Source organism: Cupressus sempervirens, chromosome 11, assembly GCF_028749045.1.
Source record: "Cupressus sempervirens isolate cs-2001-9-10 chromosome 11, ASM2874904v1, whole genome shotgun sequence".
Taxonomy (NCBI): Eukaryota; Viridiplantae; Streptophyta; class Pinopsida; order Cupressales; family Cupressaceae; genus Cupressus; species Cupressus sempervirens.
This window is the reverse complement of record NC_143128.1, coordinates 600790771-600809148: the sequence shown is the minus strand read 5'-3', so window position 1 is coordinate 600809148 and position 18378 is coordinate 600790771. Positions and strand designations below refer to the sequence as shown.

At 37.0% G+C, this 18378-nt stretch overlaps 1 protein-coding gene and 1 long non-coding RNA gene across 2 annotated transcripts in view; both read right to left on the bottom strand.

Annotated features, from left to right (window-relative positions):
* The window catches only part of LOC149531108 (uncharacterized), a 122227-nt gene that overhangs the window by 17313 nt on the left and 86536 nt on the right, over positions 1 to 18378 (bottom strand). The gene's annotated exons all lie outside the window — the stretch shown is intronic.
* Positions 426 to 4165, bottom strand: LOC149531110 (uncharacterized). Its single transcript, XM_089809612.1, has 6 exons — positions 2873 to 4165; positions 2518 to 2750; positions 2257 to 2409; positions 1771 to 2171; positions 1261 to 1666; positions 426 to 1128 (listed from the first exon to the last, which is right to left on the bottom strand). The coding sequence occupies exons 1-5, from the start codon at positions 3487 to 3489 to the stop codon at positions 1499 to 1501; spliced, it is 1572 nt and encodes a 523-aa protein (XP_089665738.1). The 5' UTR covers positions 3490 to 4165; the 3' UTR covers positions 426 to 1128; positions 1261 to 1498.

The window sequence follows — 18378 nt, the reverse complement described above, 5'->3', positions numbered from 1 at the left end:
TAAGATAAGATAAAATAATAATATTAATGTCCAACAAAAGGCCACAAAAGGTCTATGGGTGTAACCATAGTAACGTGAATCGGAATCGTATCAGAATCGGCATGGCCGAATCGAATCGTGAATCGGGGGTGAATCGCCGGTGAATCGGCAAATTTGAAAAAACCCTTTAAATGTAAAGATTTTAACAATTTAAGACTTATTTCATGCACCCTTTATTGAATATAACTTAAAAACACTATAACATCATCAAATAGAATCTAACATACATAAACATGAAACATAAAATCCATCACATACGTAACTATGTTATCATTATGTACTAAAATGTAAATTGTATGCTAGCTGAAGTAAATAAAAATCAAATGATCATAATGATTCAAATCATAGAATCAGTAAGATGAAATCATGAAGATCTATAAGACATCAAATCATAAATGTATGTATAAATCTCAGATGAAGATCCATGAAAGTTTGAAACATATGTCTATCAGTGATTCAGTATCACTATCAATATCTATACAGTGTAAACAAAATATAAAAACAAGGCTCCAACTCAAGCCTCATCATCCTCTAGCTCTGCTATAGCCTCAACCTCAGCCTCTGAGTATCCAGTTTGCCTATGAGAAAGGCGTGTAAGGTAGGTCCTAGAGGACCGTCGAGCCATGTCCCCTGCATGGGCAATGGGCTCATGAATAACGTCGCTAGGGCCTGCGTCTGTGCGTGCGCGTGTGCGTCTACCAATGCCTGAACGTGCTCTAGCTGCCTCCTATGCCCTAGCCACAGCCTCAGCCTCTACATCCACCTGGTCAACCCACGCGCGGTCTTCCTCAGTGAAGACTGGGTCCACGGTCTCTGTGATCCACTCTGATTCTGGATCAATCTCCTCTAGAATGATCGAAGAGGAGTCAGTGCCCAAAATCTGTCTAATCCTAAGACGAAGGTTGTAATGAACAAAGACAAGATCATTCAACCTCTGCACTGTCAACCTGTTTCTCCTCTTCGAGTAGATGTGCTCGAACATGGACCAACTGCGCTCACATCCAAAAGCGCTACTCGGCTGACTCACAATGCGGATGGCAATTTTTTGAAGGTTTGGGGTTGTGGCCCCAAACATTTGCCACCATCTATCTGAAATAAGGAAAAAATAACAAACAATTAGTCTCATTTACAAATTACAACTCTAAAATTAATGCATTATATAATCAACTTTAAGTTTAGAATCTAGATTCATGAACATTGAATATATTATTTAATTTTTACCTGGCTGTAGTGTTGTCTGAGCATTTATGACCATCCTGCCAAAGAAAAGTGGCCCCTCCTTATTGTTGAACTGGTCTAGCTCAACAATCGCAGCAGCGCTATTTTCATTGCTACTCAATCTTTGAATCACTGTGTATAAGCCAGTGAGAACCTCCGCATCCGCCTTGAACTCAGGACGGAAACGAAATGCCGGATTCAGATAGTAAGCTGCTGCGTGGATGGGTCGATGGAGCTGATTCTACCATCTCCTATCGATGATGTCCCAAATAGGGCCATACCTCTCCTGTACTCCTGCATATTGGGCTCTGATGGCCTCCTTGGCCCTATCCATGCCCTCATAAATGTAGCCCATAGAGGGCTTCTCCCCATCAGCAGTTCGTAGCAAAGCTACAAGGGGCTCAGTGACCTACATATAAAGTAAAACAAAAAATTTGAGTCAAAACTTAAATATAAAATAATATTACTTAAAGTAAAAGCAAAATACTAAATGTTAAATTGCAATAAATTTACCTTAAGGATTTCTCTAGCGGGTTTCCAAAATCCATCCTCATCAAATATGCAATCTGCTACATCTAACCCTACAGTGGTCGTAGCATAAGAAGAGCAAATCCACTCCTGCCCAACAAACATGCTCCTCAATCCATCCCTTGATGTCAACAAGGACTGCAAGGTGATGAAATTCGAGGCAAACCTCGTGATACCTGGGCGAGCTAACTCCTTGCCTTTTGTGTACTTCCTCATTGTGCTAAGGACAAATGCATGATTATAAATGAATTTGCATATATTTTTTGCCCTTTCCACACATGACTTGACAAACTCAAGTTTGCCAATTTCCTCCAACATGAGGTCAATGCAGTGTGCCGCACAAGGGGACCAAAATATGGTGGGGTGCCTCTCCATCAAAAGTTTACCTACAACAATTTTAAGTCAATTAGAAACTCAAATTTCAAAATTCAAATAAATTTATTTTCAAAACTTGCAAAGTTAAAAGTTTACCTGCTGCAACATAATTTGCTGCATTATCCGTCACCACCTGGATCACATTTTGTTCTCCCACCTCTGCTATAACTTCCTCAATAGCCTCACATAAATATGTGGCATTTTTCACATGTGCGGAAACATCAATGGATTTTATGAACATGGTATATCCTACAAGTAACAAAACAACGAATTATAATATTAAATGGATCATTAACGAATTAGCATTCAACAAATCAAAATTTACAATGTATGTAAGAAAGTAGAATGATCAATCACCTCCACAGGATACAAGAAAATTGAGGAGTGTTCTATTCCTCCTATCGGTCCAACCATCAGTCATGATGGTGCAACCCTTTGCAATCCATTCCTTTCGGTTCTCCTCGAGGTCAACCCTCATGTCCTCTACCATCTCATCCAGGAGGTATCCGCTCAACTCAGCCTCAGTTGGGGCTTTAAACCCCGGACCACAAATAGCAACCGCATCTATCATATTCTGCCAATAAGGAGCCCTGTCACAAATAAAAGTTTAGATGTCAAAGACACAAATTATAAAACAAGTAGATATAATTAAAGTTTTACTTTTACTTTTAATTTTAGCTTTAAAGAAAACAAAGAAAAAAGAATCAATTACCTGGCTGCAATAAATGGAATGTTGCAAAAGTACCAAAATTTGCATATCTCCTTTCTCGCAGCATCGTCAATCTCCTTGTTCAAACCCATGCCCTCAAGCGTGGGTTGGGAACCAGGAGTAGTGCGGGGCACAAAGTAACTATCCATTCTATTTTTCCGCACTCTAGGCTGCAATAGGTTGGTGTGGGACTCCGTCTCAGTATGTGACCGACTAGCACTAGCACTAGCACGAGCAGAAGAACTAGGATAAAAAGGAGGCCTAGAAGAACCCTCTCCAACACAACCTACGGATGCGGAAGCTGATGCAGATGCAGATGTGGATGCGGCTGCTAATGCGAGAACATGGGAGCCAATACCCCTTAACCCTTCAACTTGTATTTTCCTATTTGCTTTTTCTTTTTCAATTTTTTCTAATGCCATTAAGCAAGTGCGTTTTGCCTCAGGAGTTTGGTGAGTGCAAACTGTAACATCATGTCCGGGTATAGCAGCAATGTGGAATTTCAATCTATAAATACCCCCGGAAGTTATTTTTTCTTTACAAAACATGCATTTTGTTTGATATTTGGTTCTTCCAGGAAACTCTTCATTATATTTCCAACATTCATCTTTTTTACCCATTGGAATTTGCGAAAAATGAGAGCAAAGGCTGCTGCAATAAAAAAATTTATGTAAAATATCAAAGTTTGAAGCTAATAAAAATTAGAAAACAACAAACCCTAGCTTGCAACTTAGTAAAAATAAAGAGCATTCAAGATTTACACTAAAATTCTTGAAAACTATAGAAATTTAACAAAAAACGCATAATACACTAAAAATTTAACAAAAAATGCATAATACACTAACATGCAAGAAAAAAAATAAGCACTTACCTCTTGCAAATGAGTTGAAGAGTGTTGATATTGGCTCCTTAATGCTCCCAAAGCAATTGATGGGCTCCCCAAATGGCCTGCTGATCTCTTTGGTGCTCCTCCTTCTTGCCGGTTGGAAATCTATGGCTTTTCTTTTCTCTTCTTCTCTCTCACTTTTCCTCTCTTCTACTCATGCTTCACAAATAGAAGGCCCTTTAGGGTTATAACAAAGAGAATAGGTCAAAAACAAAGTGAAGAAAACAAGTGATTTTTTTTAAAATTTCAACTTCCCTTTTTACATGCCGCGGGCGATTCACAGCCGATTTTTTAAGGCGATTTTGGCGATTTTTACATGAATCGCCTGAATCACCGATTCAGGCGATTCATGGCCCAGAAATCAGCGATACCGATTCACGATTCAAAAAAAATCGCCCAGGATGAATCGGGTCGCGAAATCGCCAATTCAGGCGATTTTTGGGCGATTCTCGTTACTATGGGTGTAACAAACGAATTTTCTTAACTAAAAAGAAAAGAACTTAATATCTAATTTCAAGTAGAAATGAAAGTAATTCTTCAACTAACTTCCAAAACATAACATCTTAAAATCCATTTCATGAGATATTAACTGAAATAACGTTCAACTGAAATAATTGTTTTTCTAACATCTTTATAAAAGTAAGGTAAAATATTACCATTCGTACAAAGATATAGAAGTAACGTAAATGCATTGAGAGAGTAAAATAAAAACATACAAACGTAATCAAAGAGTCTTGAACTGGTTGTGCAAGTCTCGGCTTTCGGGTAAAAGGAGAAGCACTGACTTAAGCTTAACCTCCCAACTGTGGACCATATCCATCCCCACACAATCTTTTGAAAAAGAAAGGCCTTCCCTACCCCAGGGCTAGGCTTGGGCCACTACTAGTCCAGCCATCCGAGCAATACCGGTGTTTAGAATGTTCACACAGTTATGGACGGACATGTCTAAAAAATTGGCGCTACTGACATCATGTGATCTTTCAAAGGAAAGTATGCCTTTAACGACCTTGGCCAAAGATTTTGGATGGGTTTCTAATACCTGATCACCACCACTCGACTTGACAATAGGAAAACAATTTAAATGGACATTCATGAGCTATTAAATGATTCTTTTAAAAATATGTTTATTGTATCACATCTAATTCAGTTTCATGTTATTGCAGATTTCTCTCTCACCTCTTCACTGTCTTTCTTGGCAATACGGCCGAGTGAGTCCTAGGTGCTCCAATCCTAGAGTAATCCAACTCCTTTGTTGAACCTCAACTGGTATATTTTCAATACTGTCATAATAGTTTTTATGACCCGAGAACTTCTCTTAATGGACTTACAAGGAAATAGTTTGATTCTGAAATCTAACAGTAACAGAGATGTCTGAGCATATCATAAACATTTGATCTCAACTTAACATGGAAAGAATGGAATCATCGAATGTCTATTCGATACTGCAATTTAATAATGATATATGGAATTCAAGGACACATTACTTACGGCTGTAAATTCAAATGCAAATATATATAGCAAATTATGATTTGAATAGGCTGACCACATAACATAATCAGGAAAAGCGTGGGCTTGACTCTAAGCAACCGACTCTTCTTGAAGTGAGTAATCCAAAGTGCAAAGCTCAGAGTAAACAATGATTACAACTTATCCTGAAATATTCACAGCAACTAAAGATACATTAAACATAGGAGAGAAGAGGTATAAAATGCAAAATACAGGTTTTTGGTTCTCCAGACTTGCATATAAAGGAAGGCATTCGAAATAATAAGGGCTTCCAAGAAGTTGTGACTCTATAATCAGTTATTGAAAAGAAGAAGAATCGCCTTCTTGAATCACTGATAAAAATGCCAAGTGTACATTCTCTCTTCTTATAAGGAAATAAATAAATATGGAAGAGAACTCGAAGGTTACTTATTCAAAAGGATAATTTATAAAGTTATATATATTATTATGATGGCATCATATTTAATATTTATCCAAGGTTGTACCCACTAAGGCATGCATATCTAGATACGTGTATCACCTGGAAGATTGTTTATCTCCATATCTTATCCAGGTGTACGCATATTTAGATATACTTATTTTAATAGATATAAGCTTGTATAAATTAATATTATGGTGTCACCTTATTTTTATATTTATGTGCATGTACATATATGTATTATATTGAAGTGATGAGAATGTCAATCATAAGCCATTAAAGGTATGTACTTTGATTAAGTTAAAATATTTAAATGTTTTAATGTTTATCCAATAGCTCATGTGCATCCAATGATTGTATCCTGTTATACAAGTCGCTAGGTCCTTACCAAGATAGTTAGAGGTCATACCTATCGGTCAAATAAATGGACTAAGGTAGTACCCCACTCCGTAGATCTCATTAAGCAATGCTTGTCCCCTTCATCTGTTCCTACAATCACTCGTGCAACATTTTCCACAATAATAACAAGTTTCCATGATAAATCCATAATAACAATTAACATAGATATTAGTAAGGGAAATTAGTTAATAACCATAATTTTGAAACCAAGCAACTGCTAACTACTAGCTTCATCATATGACAAATAACAGATAACAACCATCACCATTAAATAGTTATACAAAATAATTGATGACAACCAAATTCATAGGATACAATGGCTATATTTAACTACCCTTTTCACATGAACAAGAAAGAAAAATGTAATGTCCCCCATCTTTTAGACCCTCAATGGAGTTCTTAGCTTTTCGTTCTTTGAAGGCTAAGTGGAGAAATAAGGAGAAATAAATTAAATTAAACTCAATAAAAGATGCCCTGTAATCGATGCACATGTGCATCGTCCCATCCTTCTTCACTAGAACTACTGCTGAAGCAAAAGGACTTTTGCTAGGCCTAATGTGCCCCATCTCCAGTAGCTCCTTAATTGCCTTCTCTATCTCATCTTTGTGTTTCTTAGGATGACGATAGGGGGTAATCATTACCAGTTTGGCTCCCTCTTCGAACTCAATAACATACTCTATTCCCCTGTCAGGAGGAACTCAATGTGGAATATTGCCAAATACTTCAGCATGCCTGTCAAGTATCTCTTGGATATCTAGTGGATGACTCTTTACCTATGGCCCCTATGGAGCCAACATAATAAAACATTCTGCTGCCCATTCTATGTCATTATGCCGAATAAGTCTTTGCATTCTCAAGGAGACTACTTTGCAACTCCCATCTGAAAGTCCTTTGAGTACAACAGTTTTTCCCTCATGCTAGAATCTCATCTCTAATTTCACTAGGTTCAGTGTGAACTCAACTAGCGAGGCCATCCATGTCATATCAAGGATGACATCATAGTCTCCCATGTCTACTACATAAAACTCATCCTCTAACTCATAGCCATCTCCAAACTTGATGTGAAGATTAGATATCTTTCGAGTTCATAATAATTTGTCACTATTAGCTACCATGACTCTAAACCCAGCATGCTCCTCGGATTGTAAACCTCTCGTGGCTATTAACCATGCATCTATGAAGTTATGTGTAGCCCCAATGTCAATGAGAGAGATCACTTTTTGCCCATAGTACACCTGACCCTAAATGTGATTGCCTTTTGAGCCCTTGTCAATCGTGTCAATGACCTATCATCCTTAGGAATGATGTTCTCCTCTGGAGTGCTACTCTCATCCGAATTAGAGTGTTGATCCTCCCCCTCTAATTGTGACTCCTCCACTGAAAAGAACTCCATTTGATTTTCCCTAGCCTTGAGAGGGCACTTATGAGATAAGTCCCAAGGCTCTCTACAATGAAAACACAGCTTCTTCCTCAACTCATTCAGAGTGTCATTATCCAACTTCTTATTATCCGTTTTCAGCTATGCATTCTGGTAAAAAGGTTTTTTGTCCTTATCCTTATCCTCCTTTGTATGTGAATCCCTAGGCTGAAATCTTCTCTTAAAAGAAGAAGGTGCTAAGTCACGAACCTTCTTAGTTGCCTATTGTAATTTAGCCAGGTCATGCCCCTTGACCCAACCCCTCAAGGGATCTGAGAGTCCATCCATAAATAACACTAGTAATCTCCTCTCTGAAATATCTGTAACCAACACAGCTAACCTCTAAAATTCACTAATGTATGTCTCAACTGATCCCCACTACTTGAGTTGAGCCAATTCTTTAAACTGTAACTCGGGATCTTTGGTATCAAATTTCTCTATGAGTCTCTCAGTGAACTTCTCGTAAGATGCAATCTGATTATGCCCCAAGGTTACCATGCCATGGTGCCACCACTCAAGTGCTAGACCATCCAAATGAATAGTCTCATACTTGATAGCCTCCTCAGGCATTGGATTCAGCTGGAAGTATGTATCTACCTTCTGCACCCAAGCTCGTGCAGTCATCTTCCCTAAGGCATCATAATAAGGTAAAGAAATTTTTCCAACTTTCTTTCTCAGCTCAAATTTTTTATTTCTCCCTCCTACTCTAGGCATATGTCTCATCCTCAAGTCCATATAATCTATGAGGGAAATATCTGCCTAAAACTCCAGTCCACTAGCCTCCCAGTCCCTCTTGAATTAATCATGTAACTTGGTAATTTGCAGTTTGTTTACTAGTTGAACCAAATCTCTGGTAGAAGAGGTCTCGAGCCCGTTGTCCAAGTTGGGCATGCAACGTGTCTAAAGTTATAAGCCTCATTGCCGTTGTTGTCATGTCCATTATTATTACCATTAATGTTATTCTCAGGACCATTTTTGTTGCCTTGGGCTCCATTATTACCATTGCCCTCATTTCCATTGTTTACATCACCTGAATTAATATTGACGCCCATCTATCTAGCCATAAGCTACAACATCATATCCATTCACCTATTCTGCTCCTATTGCATACGATGCCCCTACTCTAACGTACCTAGTAACCGTCTGAACATTACCTCCTCCTGATCTGAACCAACATTCCTACCTCTACCTAGTGCTGTATTCCAGTCATCTCGATCACCCATACTGTCTTGTTCAAAGAATATCTCCTTTGTGTCTGTATGACTAGATTCTATCTCCACCTGCACGGATGAACTAGACTACTCGCTCTGTGAGTCTGAATCTTTGTTGTCTTGCTCTATTATGGCGGAAGTTAATGGCCTCTGTTGCATGCTCAAACATACATTCTAAACCTATTTTATTTCTAACTTTAGTGTCTTGACATTTCGTCAAACACTTTTCCCTCTATCCGGCTGTTCCAAATCCCCTGTAAGGCCTCCACAAGATGGCAAGACTTAAAGCTCTGATACCACTATATTGGGCACCCTAGAAATGCCCAAAAACTGAACCAACTACTGATAGGAATTTAGTCAAATAATTTGCATCCAACTCTTAATTTCTCCGTTAAATTTTTAAACCCCTTTATCGCTCTAAAAATAAAATGTTTGTTTGTTTTGATGTCTTTGCATAGATTTGAAACCACATAACATGAACAAGAAGGAATTTATGATAATATGCAAACTGAAGATTGAACTACTGCTGAAATAATATTAATTTTCAAACTAATAAAATCAAATACATAGCAAACTTTTCAATTCACTAATTACTTCAGCATTATAACATAATGTTCCAGTAATGACTTCTCATCTTGCTGCTATAGTAACATGAATAGTGTCATGCTACAGTGACATGAATACGGTCATCCTACAGTAACGTGAATAGTGTCGCGCTACAGTGCTCCTACAGTAAAATCAGCCTCCAATCAGTCCAAGACCCTCATAAAATCATTCCTTCAAAATGGCATAAGCATTGGACAAGAAGTGGGAATGATATGAGCAAACACCCAATCCGCTTGTTGCTAGAAATGCGCCCAATCTGTCTATTAGTGAAGCTAATAGCAATGAATTCCAAAAGTCAAATCCCAAGGGAATGATGTCTAGAATGTCACAAGAGAGGATAGACGTCTTATAATGCCAAGAACGGATCTACAATTCACACGTCAATTTTCTTCTCATATTCAACCTGTCGAACGAAGCCACTAACACTCCCTTTTATTTTGTCTCCAAGGGTCGATTCAACTCACATGAGCAATGTGAGATAAAACATATTAAAATAATCACTTATGTCTCCCTTAGGCGCCCCCTTTGATTTGCACACATTCCCATAAAATTTAATATTAAAGTAACACTAATATTTTACAACTAAATTAAATGTTACTTTAATAATACTTAAGGCATAAAAATATATTAGCTATCAGACTCCAAACAACATGAGTGATAGCTCATTAGAAAGCTCTCGCCAAGGAGTATCAAATTCAATCACCAAAACTAGCCTCCCCTGTGTTCTGCTGACTTACTAAAAATAGTGTGTATGTGTGAGACTAAGTAAATCAACTCCGTTTTGGCCCAAACTGGAGATGACAGGGCCAAAACACTCTAAGATCCCTTTAAACCCTTCGTTAGCCCTTGGGACCATGTAGAACTAGATTAACGCTCACGCACTTGGTTGACTACTAAAGTGGGGACATTACATCTCCAGCCTTATGAATAACTTCTTGACTAGTTGAAGCTACACTCTCATTGTCCTCCACTTTGACAATCTAATTTCTTCTTTCTCTATTAGTAGGATGTTGTAGCTTTGCCCCTAATAGTAGTACTGGCAGTACCTTTCGTCCTAAAGTCAGTAAATCTACTTCTACTAGGTTGGACAATTATTTTGTACCACATACCACTCCAGTGCATGTAGAGTGGAAATATCACTCAAGTTCACAGAGATCTGTTAATCATACAGAATAACACAATTGAGATACATATAAAGTACAACATAGAATGTACCATTAATACCACAATACCAGTAGGCAAGGAAATGGTTTCTTTACTAATACCAGAAACAACATGAGTACATTGACAATATTCCAAGTACTTATAGAAGGGTTGGTTAGTTGGAAACCAACTGACGCATTCCTTCACCTCCTAACTACCCATCCTCACTAGCTTTAACAAGTACTAAACATAATAGTTACTTGATTCTGACTACAATGCACAACCCTCCATTGAGAGCATGGATTGGTTCAAGGAGATCCATGTTGCTGGAAGAAGATCAATTTGCAAGTTCTGGTATTTCTACAACATTCCATTTATCGCAGCCAGGTATTTAATTTATATTTGATTGTTTTAATTTTTAATCTTAAATTAAACTTGGAAAATAAAATTTTATTATTATAACTTGATGTTGAAATTTGCTAATTTAAATATTTCTATGTATGTGAGAAGACTCTCTATTGGCAGGGCATGATTGATATTGTTGCAATCTATGGCTTGGGGTCTAAAGCCCCTACTAAGGTCAAGTTGAATGGCCCCCTCTTACTAGAAATGGTTGAGGAAATAAAACTTCAGCTAGAGGACTATAGAAAGACTTGAAGCCAAAAGGGTTGCACCGGTACAAAAAAGTGATGGATAGATAGGAGGAGTAGGATTCTCGTAAATGTTCTTGTTTCCTGCAGAAGTGATTGATCATCTTGATTTGTTTAAAATTGAAATTTAAAACTATGATTTATTGATCGGATTATTTTCTTTTATTTTCACTTTCGGGATCTACCATGTTTTTGAAGTCCATAGATGCTTCCTCACATGTTGAACATGCGACATACTTATGTGAGGCTATTGAGGAGGTCATAAAAGAGGTGGGGGAAGAGAATGTTGTGCAGGTGGTGACTGACAATGCAACTAAATATATTGTTGTAGGTAAAATTATAAGTTTCTAAATTTTTTATTTTAGTTTTTAAAATTTTCTTCATCTAAATTTTTACTAATTAATTTACAATTGTTGTAGGGAAAGTATTGATGGAGAAGCACCCAACAATCTTTTGGACTCCATGTAGCCCCTTGCCTTGACCTCTTGTTAGAGGATATTGACAAGCTTGAAACAGTCAAATCATGTGTTGATAAGGAAAAAAATATTCCCAAGTTCATCTATAATCATGCATTGGTCCTCAACATTATGAGGGATTACACGGGGAAAAAGGAGTTAGCTTATCCCGGTATTACAACATTTGCCTCAGATTTTATCACAATAAAATCTTTGATAGATTCAAGGTTAGAATTGATATGCATGTTTATTTGACCAGAGTGGACTTCCTCATCCTATGCTAACACCCTTGCAAGGCTAGATGTGGCAAAAATTATTTTTGATGAAGGTGGTTTTTGGGACCCTTGTAAGTGTTACATCCCAAATTTTTGCCCTAAATTTTAAATTGATTATAGTCATTGGTTTAACGTGTGAAGAAAGTCAGTTAATTATAGTCGTTGCATCAATTTATTTCTTCCTAATCATGTGAAGCAAGTTAGTTAATTATAGCCATTGTATCAATTTATTTCTTCCTAATCATATGAAGCGAGTTAGTTAATTATAGTTGTCGTATCAATTTATTTCTTCTTGATCATGTGAAAGTGAATTAGTTAATTATAGCCATTGTATCAATTTATTTCTTTTCGATCATGTGAAATGTGTTAGTTGAAATATATATATGATGAACATGTGAAAAGAGTTAGTTATTCTGATGTTGATGAAATCTATAACAATCACTAGATGATTTTGAATTAACAATTTATAAATCTTGAATTGATGTCTTGGCGAGAATGTAGTTTGAATGATTACAGGAAGAAGACTAAAGAGAGAGGGGAAGCATTGCTAAATGGGATCATCAAAAGGGGATGGATGAATCTGAATTCGACAGGTTTGACCTAAGACCACTTTGGCAAGGATACTAGGTTTGATAACATGATGCATTATGGAATACACATGAGCTATTAAAAAGAACAATATAATCATCATTTAAAATTTTAAACTATAATTCATACCTTTGATGAAATTATTAATAAATTCATTATTTAATTATTATTATTATTCACACATAAATACGAACACATGTACATTAAAATAAAGTGACACCAATAAATAACAAGTCATTATCTAATGATGCCACTTTACCTAAACATACACATGAGCATATTTAAAAATGAATGACAGTAATAAAATAATAATAATAAGAATTCTTTAACTTATTATTTTTCTTTCTTTCTTTTTCTCATTTTCTTTAATCGTTTTGAATAGAATTTGAATGAATTCTTGTAACTGTTGGAAGCCGATGAGCCGAGTAAAACTTTATATTATAGTCTCATGAGTTTATCAATCATCTCATCTTTCCCTCTCTAATTTCGGTGACTCTTGACTCACATCACTAAAGGAGTAAACTGCAAAGTACTTCCAAAATTTTATTTTCTTTTTCATAATGTTCTCACATCCTAAGAACCGCGGCTCAAAGCAAGGCTCGGGTCTTTCTCCTTGCCATAGAAGAGTTCAAGAACAGATTTCTAGTCACGTAAGGATATTTCTAATACGTTTTAATATACTTTCATATGCTATGTCTAAATGAACCATCAAAATGTGTATATTCTCGATCATACTGCTATGTTGACTGTAAGCTTTGACTATCCAATGGAATCCGACTGAACCCAAAACAATTTATAATTAATTTCATTCCAATTGTGAATTTGTTGCATTATATATAAATACTGAAGCCACCTATTTCCTTTCAATCTAAAATCGATATGATAAAGAGAAGATTCTTAGTTCAACTATTCTGTTTAATATCTCCTTGATAATCTTTGTTTTTAATTTAGAGTATCAACCTTTGAATATGCCACAATAACCTTGAATAATAACTTTGATCAGAACTTAATACATTCATTTCTATCATACTGAGATGGTAAATATAATTCACACTGAAGAATTCACCGGCGATAATGCCATAATAGGTAAAGCGGTGTAAGGTGGATATGACTCGTGAACACCTGGGAATCACTGGCATGGTAGCTTGAAAAGGTGAAGAGGTGTAGAGAGTCTGCATAGAAAAAGGATGGCATCAGATTTGATTAATAAATTAAAATACTACAATAGCTCATGCATGTTCCAATTATGCAAATAGTTGTCAAGTCAAGTGGTGGAAATCGGGTTTGTAGACCCAATTTGAAATCCTTGGCCAAGGTAGAATTTAGGCAGATATGCCGAACATGTGATCTTTGTTGATTGTCCATAAGCTTTAGTTATTTTGGAGAATAAATGTTGGGACTTCAACCCACCAGGTTGCTCTGAAGACTGAACTTATGAACATCCCAAGCCCGATCCCGACGTAGCGAGATGTCCGCGGTTGGGAGGTTAAGCCTATGTCAATGCTCCTCCTTTCACCAATGCGGAGGCTTGGACAACAAGTTAAAGAGATTCTTCTATTTATATTGTATGTTTCTATCACTTTTCTTTAATCTCTGAATGAATAGATAGATTTACTTTTATGTTAATAAGTATTCTGATTCAAATGATCTGAATAGTCATTATTTTATTTTAGTTGAATATCTAGAATTAATTAAATTGTTAGCGGTACATAAATATCTCGTTTTGTATTTTCGGAAAATTAGATGAATATGTAAGATAGATTGAAAACAGTTTCCTTTCAGTTATAAGTGGTTGATAGAAATCAATGTCATGTGAAATGAAATCAGTTATTATGAAATTATTATGTTTTGAATTTGGTTAGAAAAACTCGTATGTTACATATGGTATTAGAGTGTTGGGTTCGACACTGAACCTAGAGCACCCTACCTTCTTAAAACTTGATGGAAATCTGAATTGACTACAAGATGTTAGTACGTAAACCTCCCCACAAGAAAACTCGGGATCCCATCTTTCCCTATCTTATTAGAGACATGACTAAATATAACTATTGTTGTTCTGAACCCCGAGACAATGAAACCCTGAATCAGGCAATTCAACGGATGAAGAAGGAAAGAGTCAATGGACTCCTACCAAGAAGGCAACATATAGAAACAAGCTGATACAAAATTGGAATGCTCAACAGAGCAACCCCCTTTTACAGTTTCATAAATCCTGGATGGTACGAGATACATGTACCAGTCTAAACCAAAATGTAATGTTGCAAAGCAAGATTAAATGTTGTGTGAATGTAGACTTCCTCAATAGAGGAAATTTTGTAAATAAGATTGCTTAGTTGAGCAATGAAAATAAAATTAAGTTATTTGAAATATGTGTTGTAAGACTTTTTCCCTAATAAATTTCTTCTTTCCGCATAATAACACGATTGCAAATTAACAGGTGGGAATCCTAAACATAAAAATGAATAACAGACAGAATACAGAGAACCAAGAAATAATACGCAAGAACCCTCAATCTTCCAATGAACTGTTACTCCAAATTTTGCAAGAAACACAATTAAAGTTAAAAACCATGGAAAGACGAATGAGTGAAATGGCAACCCAGATGGGGCAGAACTGTGAGCAAGTACAAACCGCATCCACTTTTAGAGCGAAGACACAAGTCTCTGTACGTAACAAAACCCCCTCTCCCAAGTGATCAGAAAAGCAAAAGAAGAAAGAAATAGTGGCTGATCTATCAGCAGACATAAAGAAAATAAAACCACCTAAATTTTTCGGTTCTGAGTCTGGAGAAGAAGCAGAAGCATGGTTGACCGAAATGGAGCAATATTTTGAGATTTGGAATTTTTCTAAGACCTCAAAAGTAGTTTTGGGGGTATATCATTTCATCGGAGAAGCTGCAACCTAGTGGGGAAACACTAAGGTCAAGCAAAATATTAGAACCACTGAAATCACCTGGGAGAAATTCGTGAGCATATTTTGAAAACGTTGGCTGCCTCAGACCTTTTATGATTAGAAACTCTTGAATTTTTATAACTTAAAACAAGGAGACCTGTCAGTGCATAAGTATTGGGAGAGATTCACATGATTCCTTAAATATGTGCCACCTTATCAGCAAGACACCGATCTGAAGGTGAGAAAATTTATCATGGGGTTGAATAATAGGATAGGAGGAGTTGTTGATGTTCTTGCTCCTCGAACCATGGAAGAGGCTTTAGAAAAGGCTTTTCGAAAAGAGTACAAGATCAAAAAGGACGACTCCATCTGAGACAACAAAAGGAGAACTGCTTGGAATTCAAAAGGTACTAAATTGGGACTACAAAAAAAGCAATTTAAGGATTATAAGAATCTTAAACATGAATTTAAAAGTGGTGGAGCAAGGGATGTCAAAAGTAATTTTTATGCAAATAAAAACGACAAGAATAATGAGAAGAAGGGACCACTAGGAGGATGTTTTAACTGCGGAAGGAATCATTTCATGAGACGGTGCCCTAATAAACCTAACATCAGCCAGCCACAACGTCCATCTTTTCCGTAGCAGCAACAAGTCTTTCAGCACAGGATTCATGTAGCCCTGGATAATAGGCAAGCAGAGCAACAGATAGGCCCCATTGAAACTCTGGGTAAGATTTACAGGAACCCTATGTCCATATTAATTGATACTGGAGCATCTAAATGTTTTATATCACCTAGGTTGTTAAGTAGATTCCTGAAAAGATCTAGTTTTATGGAAAAACCATGGACAGTCGAGTATGCAAACCAGTCAAGGGCTAAGGTAGAGCAATGCCTATTTGAAGTTCAGGTTGACTTTCCAAATTTCTCTACGGAATTGAACTTATATGTAGCACCGCTAGGGTCATACGATATTATCATAGGAATTAATTGGCTCAGTGAGCATAAGGCCAAAGTAGACTATCTTGCCAAAACTATACACTGTATGGATGATCAAGGCAGACCAACAAGCATTTCAGGGATTAAACATGAAATTAGATCAAAACAGATTTTTGCAATGGAACTTAAGAGATATGGGAGGAAAGGTTGTGAAATTTTAGCAGTTAGGATTGAGGATACAAGGTTGTCTAAAACTATTATGAGGTAACTGGTAAATACTTGCTTGTTATTAACAGAGACAAAGAGGTCAATTTATACAAAAAAATGATTGTAAATAATAAAAACAATCTATTCTAGAGAAAGCAAAAAATGAAAGAAAATTAAAGCTTAAGATATTTACAAGATAACCATTACCTAATAATAGACGACTTTATCTATTATTGTAATACCCTCCCTTAATGGTTAATCTATCGAACAAACCAAGCTATCATCTGAATTTGACAAACTTATCAGGACCAAGAGACTAGGTGAGAATGTCTGCAGTCTAATATGTGGTAGGAACATACTGCAGATCTATAGTCTCGTCTTCAACCAGCTGTTGTATGTAATGACAATGAACATCCACATGCTTGGTTCGTTCATGGAAGACTAGATTCCGTGCTAACTTGATAACACCTTCGTTATCAACAAACAAAGTAGTCTGTCCTATAGGTGACATCTGCATATCCCCAAGCATCCAACGAAGCCAAACAGCTTCACATCATGCCTTAACAGTCCCTCTGTAGAAGAGAGAGAAATTGCCTGTTGCTTCTTGCTGGTCCACGTGACTGCACCGGATCCCAAACTAAACACATATCAAGATGTTGACTTTTTATCATCAACAAAGCCTGCCCAATCTGAATCTATGAACCCACTGAGTTTAGGATTAGAAATCTGAGAGTACAGAAGTCCATAATCCGAAGTGCCCTTCACATAATGAAGCACACACTTTGCTGCCATCCAATGATCAGCCTTAGGAGCTACCATCCAATGAAGCGTGAAATATAGCTAACTGCGAAGCTAATATCAGGCCTAGTAGCAGATAGGTAGATGAGGCTACCTACTAGTTGCCTGTATGTAGTATCATCAATGGAAGGAGAATCAGACTTTGCTAATAACTTGAGACCTTTCTCCATAGGTGTAGATGCAGGTTTGCAATCCTGCATTCAAAATTTGTCTAACAGGGCCCTAGCATATTTGGACTGAGAGATGAATATACCAGAAGACTGTTGCCAAACTTCAACACCTAAGCAATAATGCATGAATCCAAGGTTAGTCATATCAAAAGACTGGCATAATTTATGTTTGATTCCTTGAATCAAAGATGTCGAATTGCTAGTGATGATCAGATCATCCACATAGATAACCAGAAGAAGGATGTCAATATCAGTAGTCTTGATGTACATATTTGAGTCTGAAGAAATACTCTTGAAGCTTTGATCACTAAGGTACTTATCAATCTTGAAGTGCCATGCCTAAGGGGCCTGCTTCAAGCCATAGAGAGCTTTTACCAATTTAAGAACCTTATGGTCTTTACCAGCGACCTTGAAACTAGGAGGCTGCATCATGTAGACCTCTTCATGGAGATCAACATTCAGGAAAGCACTCTTGACGTCCATCTGATGGACCTTCCAGCCAAACTGTGCTGCCATGGCTAGGACTAATCTGATGGTGCTCATCTTTGCAATAGGAGCAAAGGTCTCCTCATAATGAATGCCCTAACGCTGAAAAAAGCCCTTCGCCACTAAACAAGCTTTGTACTTATCCAAGGTACCATCTGATTTGTATTTGATTTTGTAGACCCATTTGCAGCCAATGGGTTTCTTCCCTGGTGGAAGATCAGAAAGGACCCAAGTGTTGTTCTTCAACAGGCTCTGGTGTTCAAATGTCATGGCCTGTTCCCACTCTGGAATTCCTTTAGCCTCAGAATACGTCTGAGGTTCAAACACACTATGAATGTTGGCCATAAGAGAAAAGTTAACAGAATATGTAGTTTTGCTCTTTTTCCAAGCAATTCTCCCATCAATGAGCTCATCATCACGAAGATCAGCAACTGTCTTAGCCCACCACTTAGGCCGGATAGGAGAA

Coding starts and splice junctions, on each gene's coding strand:
- LOC149531110 (XM_089809612.1), bottom strand. CDS start 3,489: ATGGGTAAAAAAGATGAATGTTGGAAATATAATGAAGAGTTTCCTGGA. Junction 2,410..2,517: donor TTTTCTTGTATCCTGTGGAG/GTGATTGATCAT, acceptor TGTTACTTGTAG/GATATACCATGTTCATAAAA. Junction 1,667..1,770: donor CCGCTAGAGAAATCCTTAAG/GTAAATTTATTG, acceptor CTTTATATGTAG/GTCACTGAGCCCCTTGTAGC.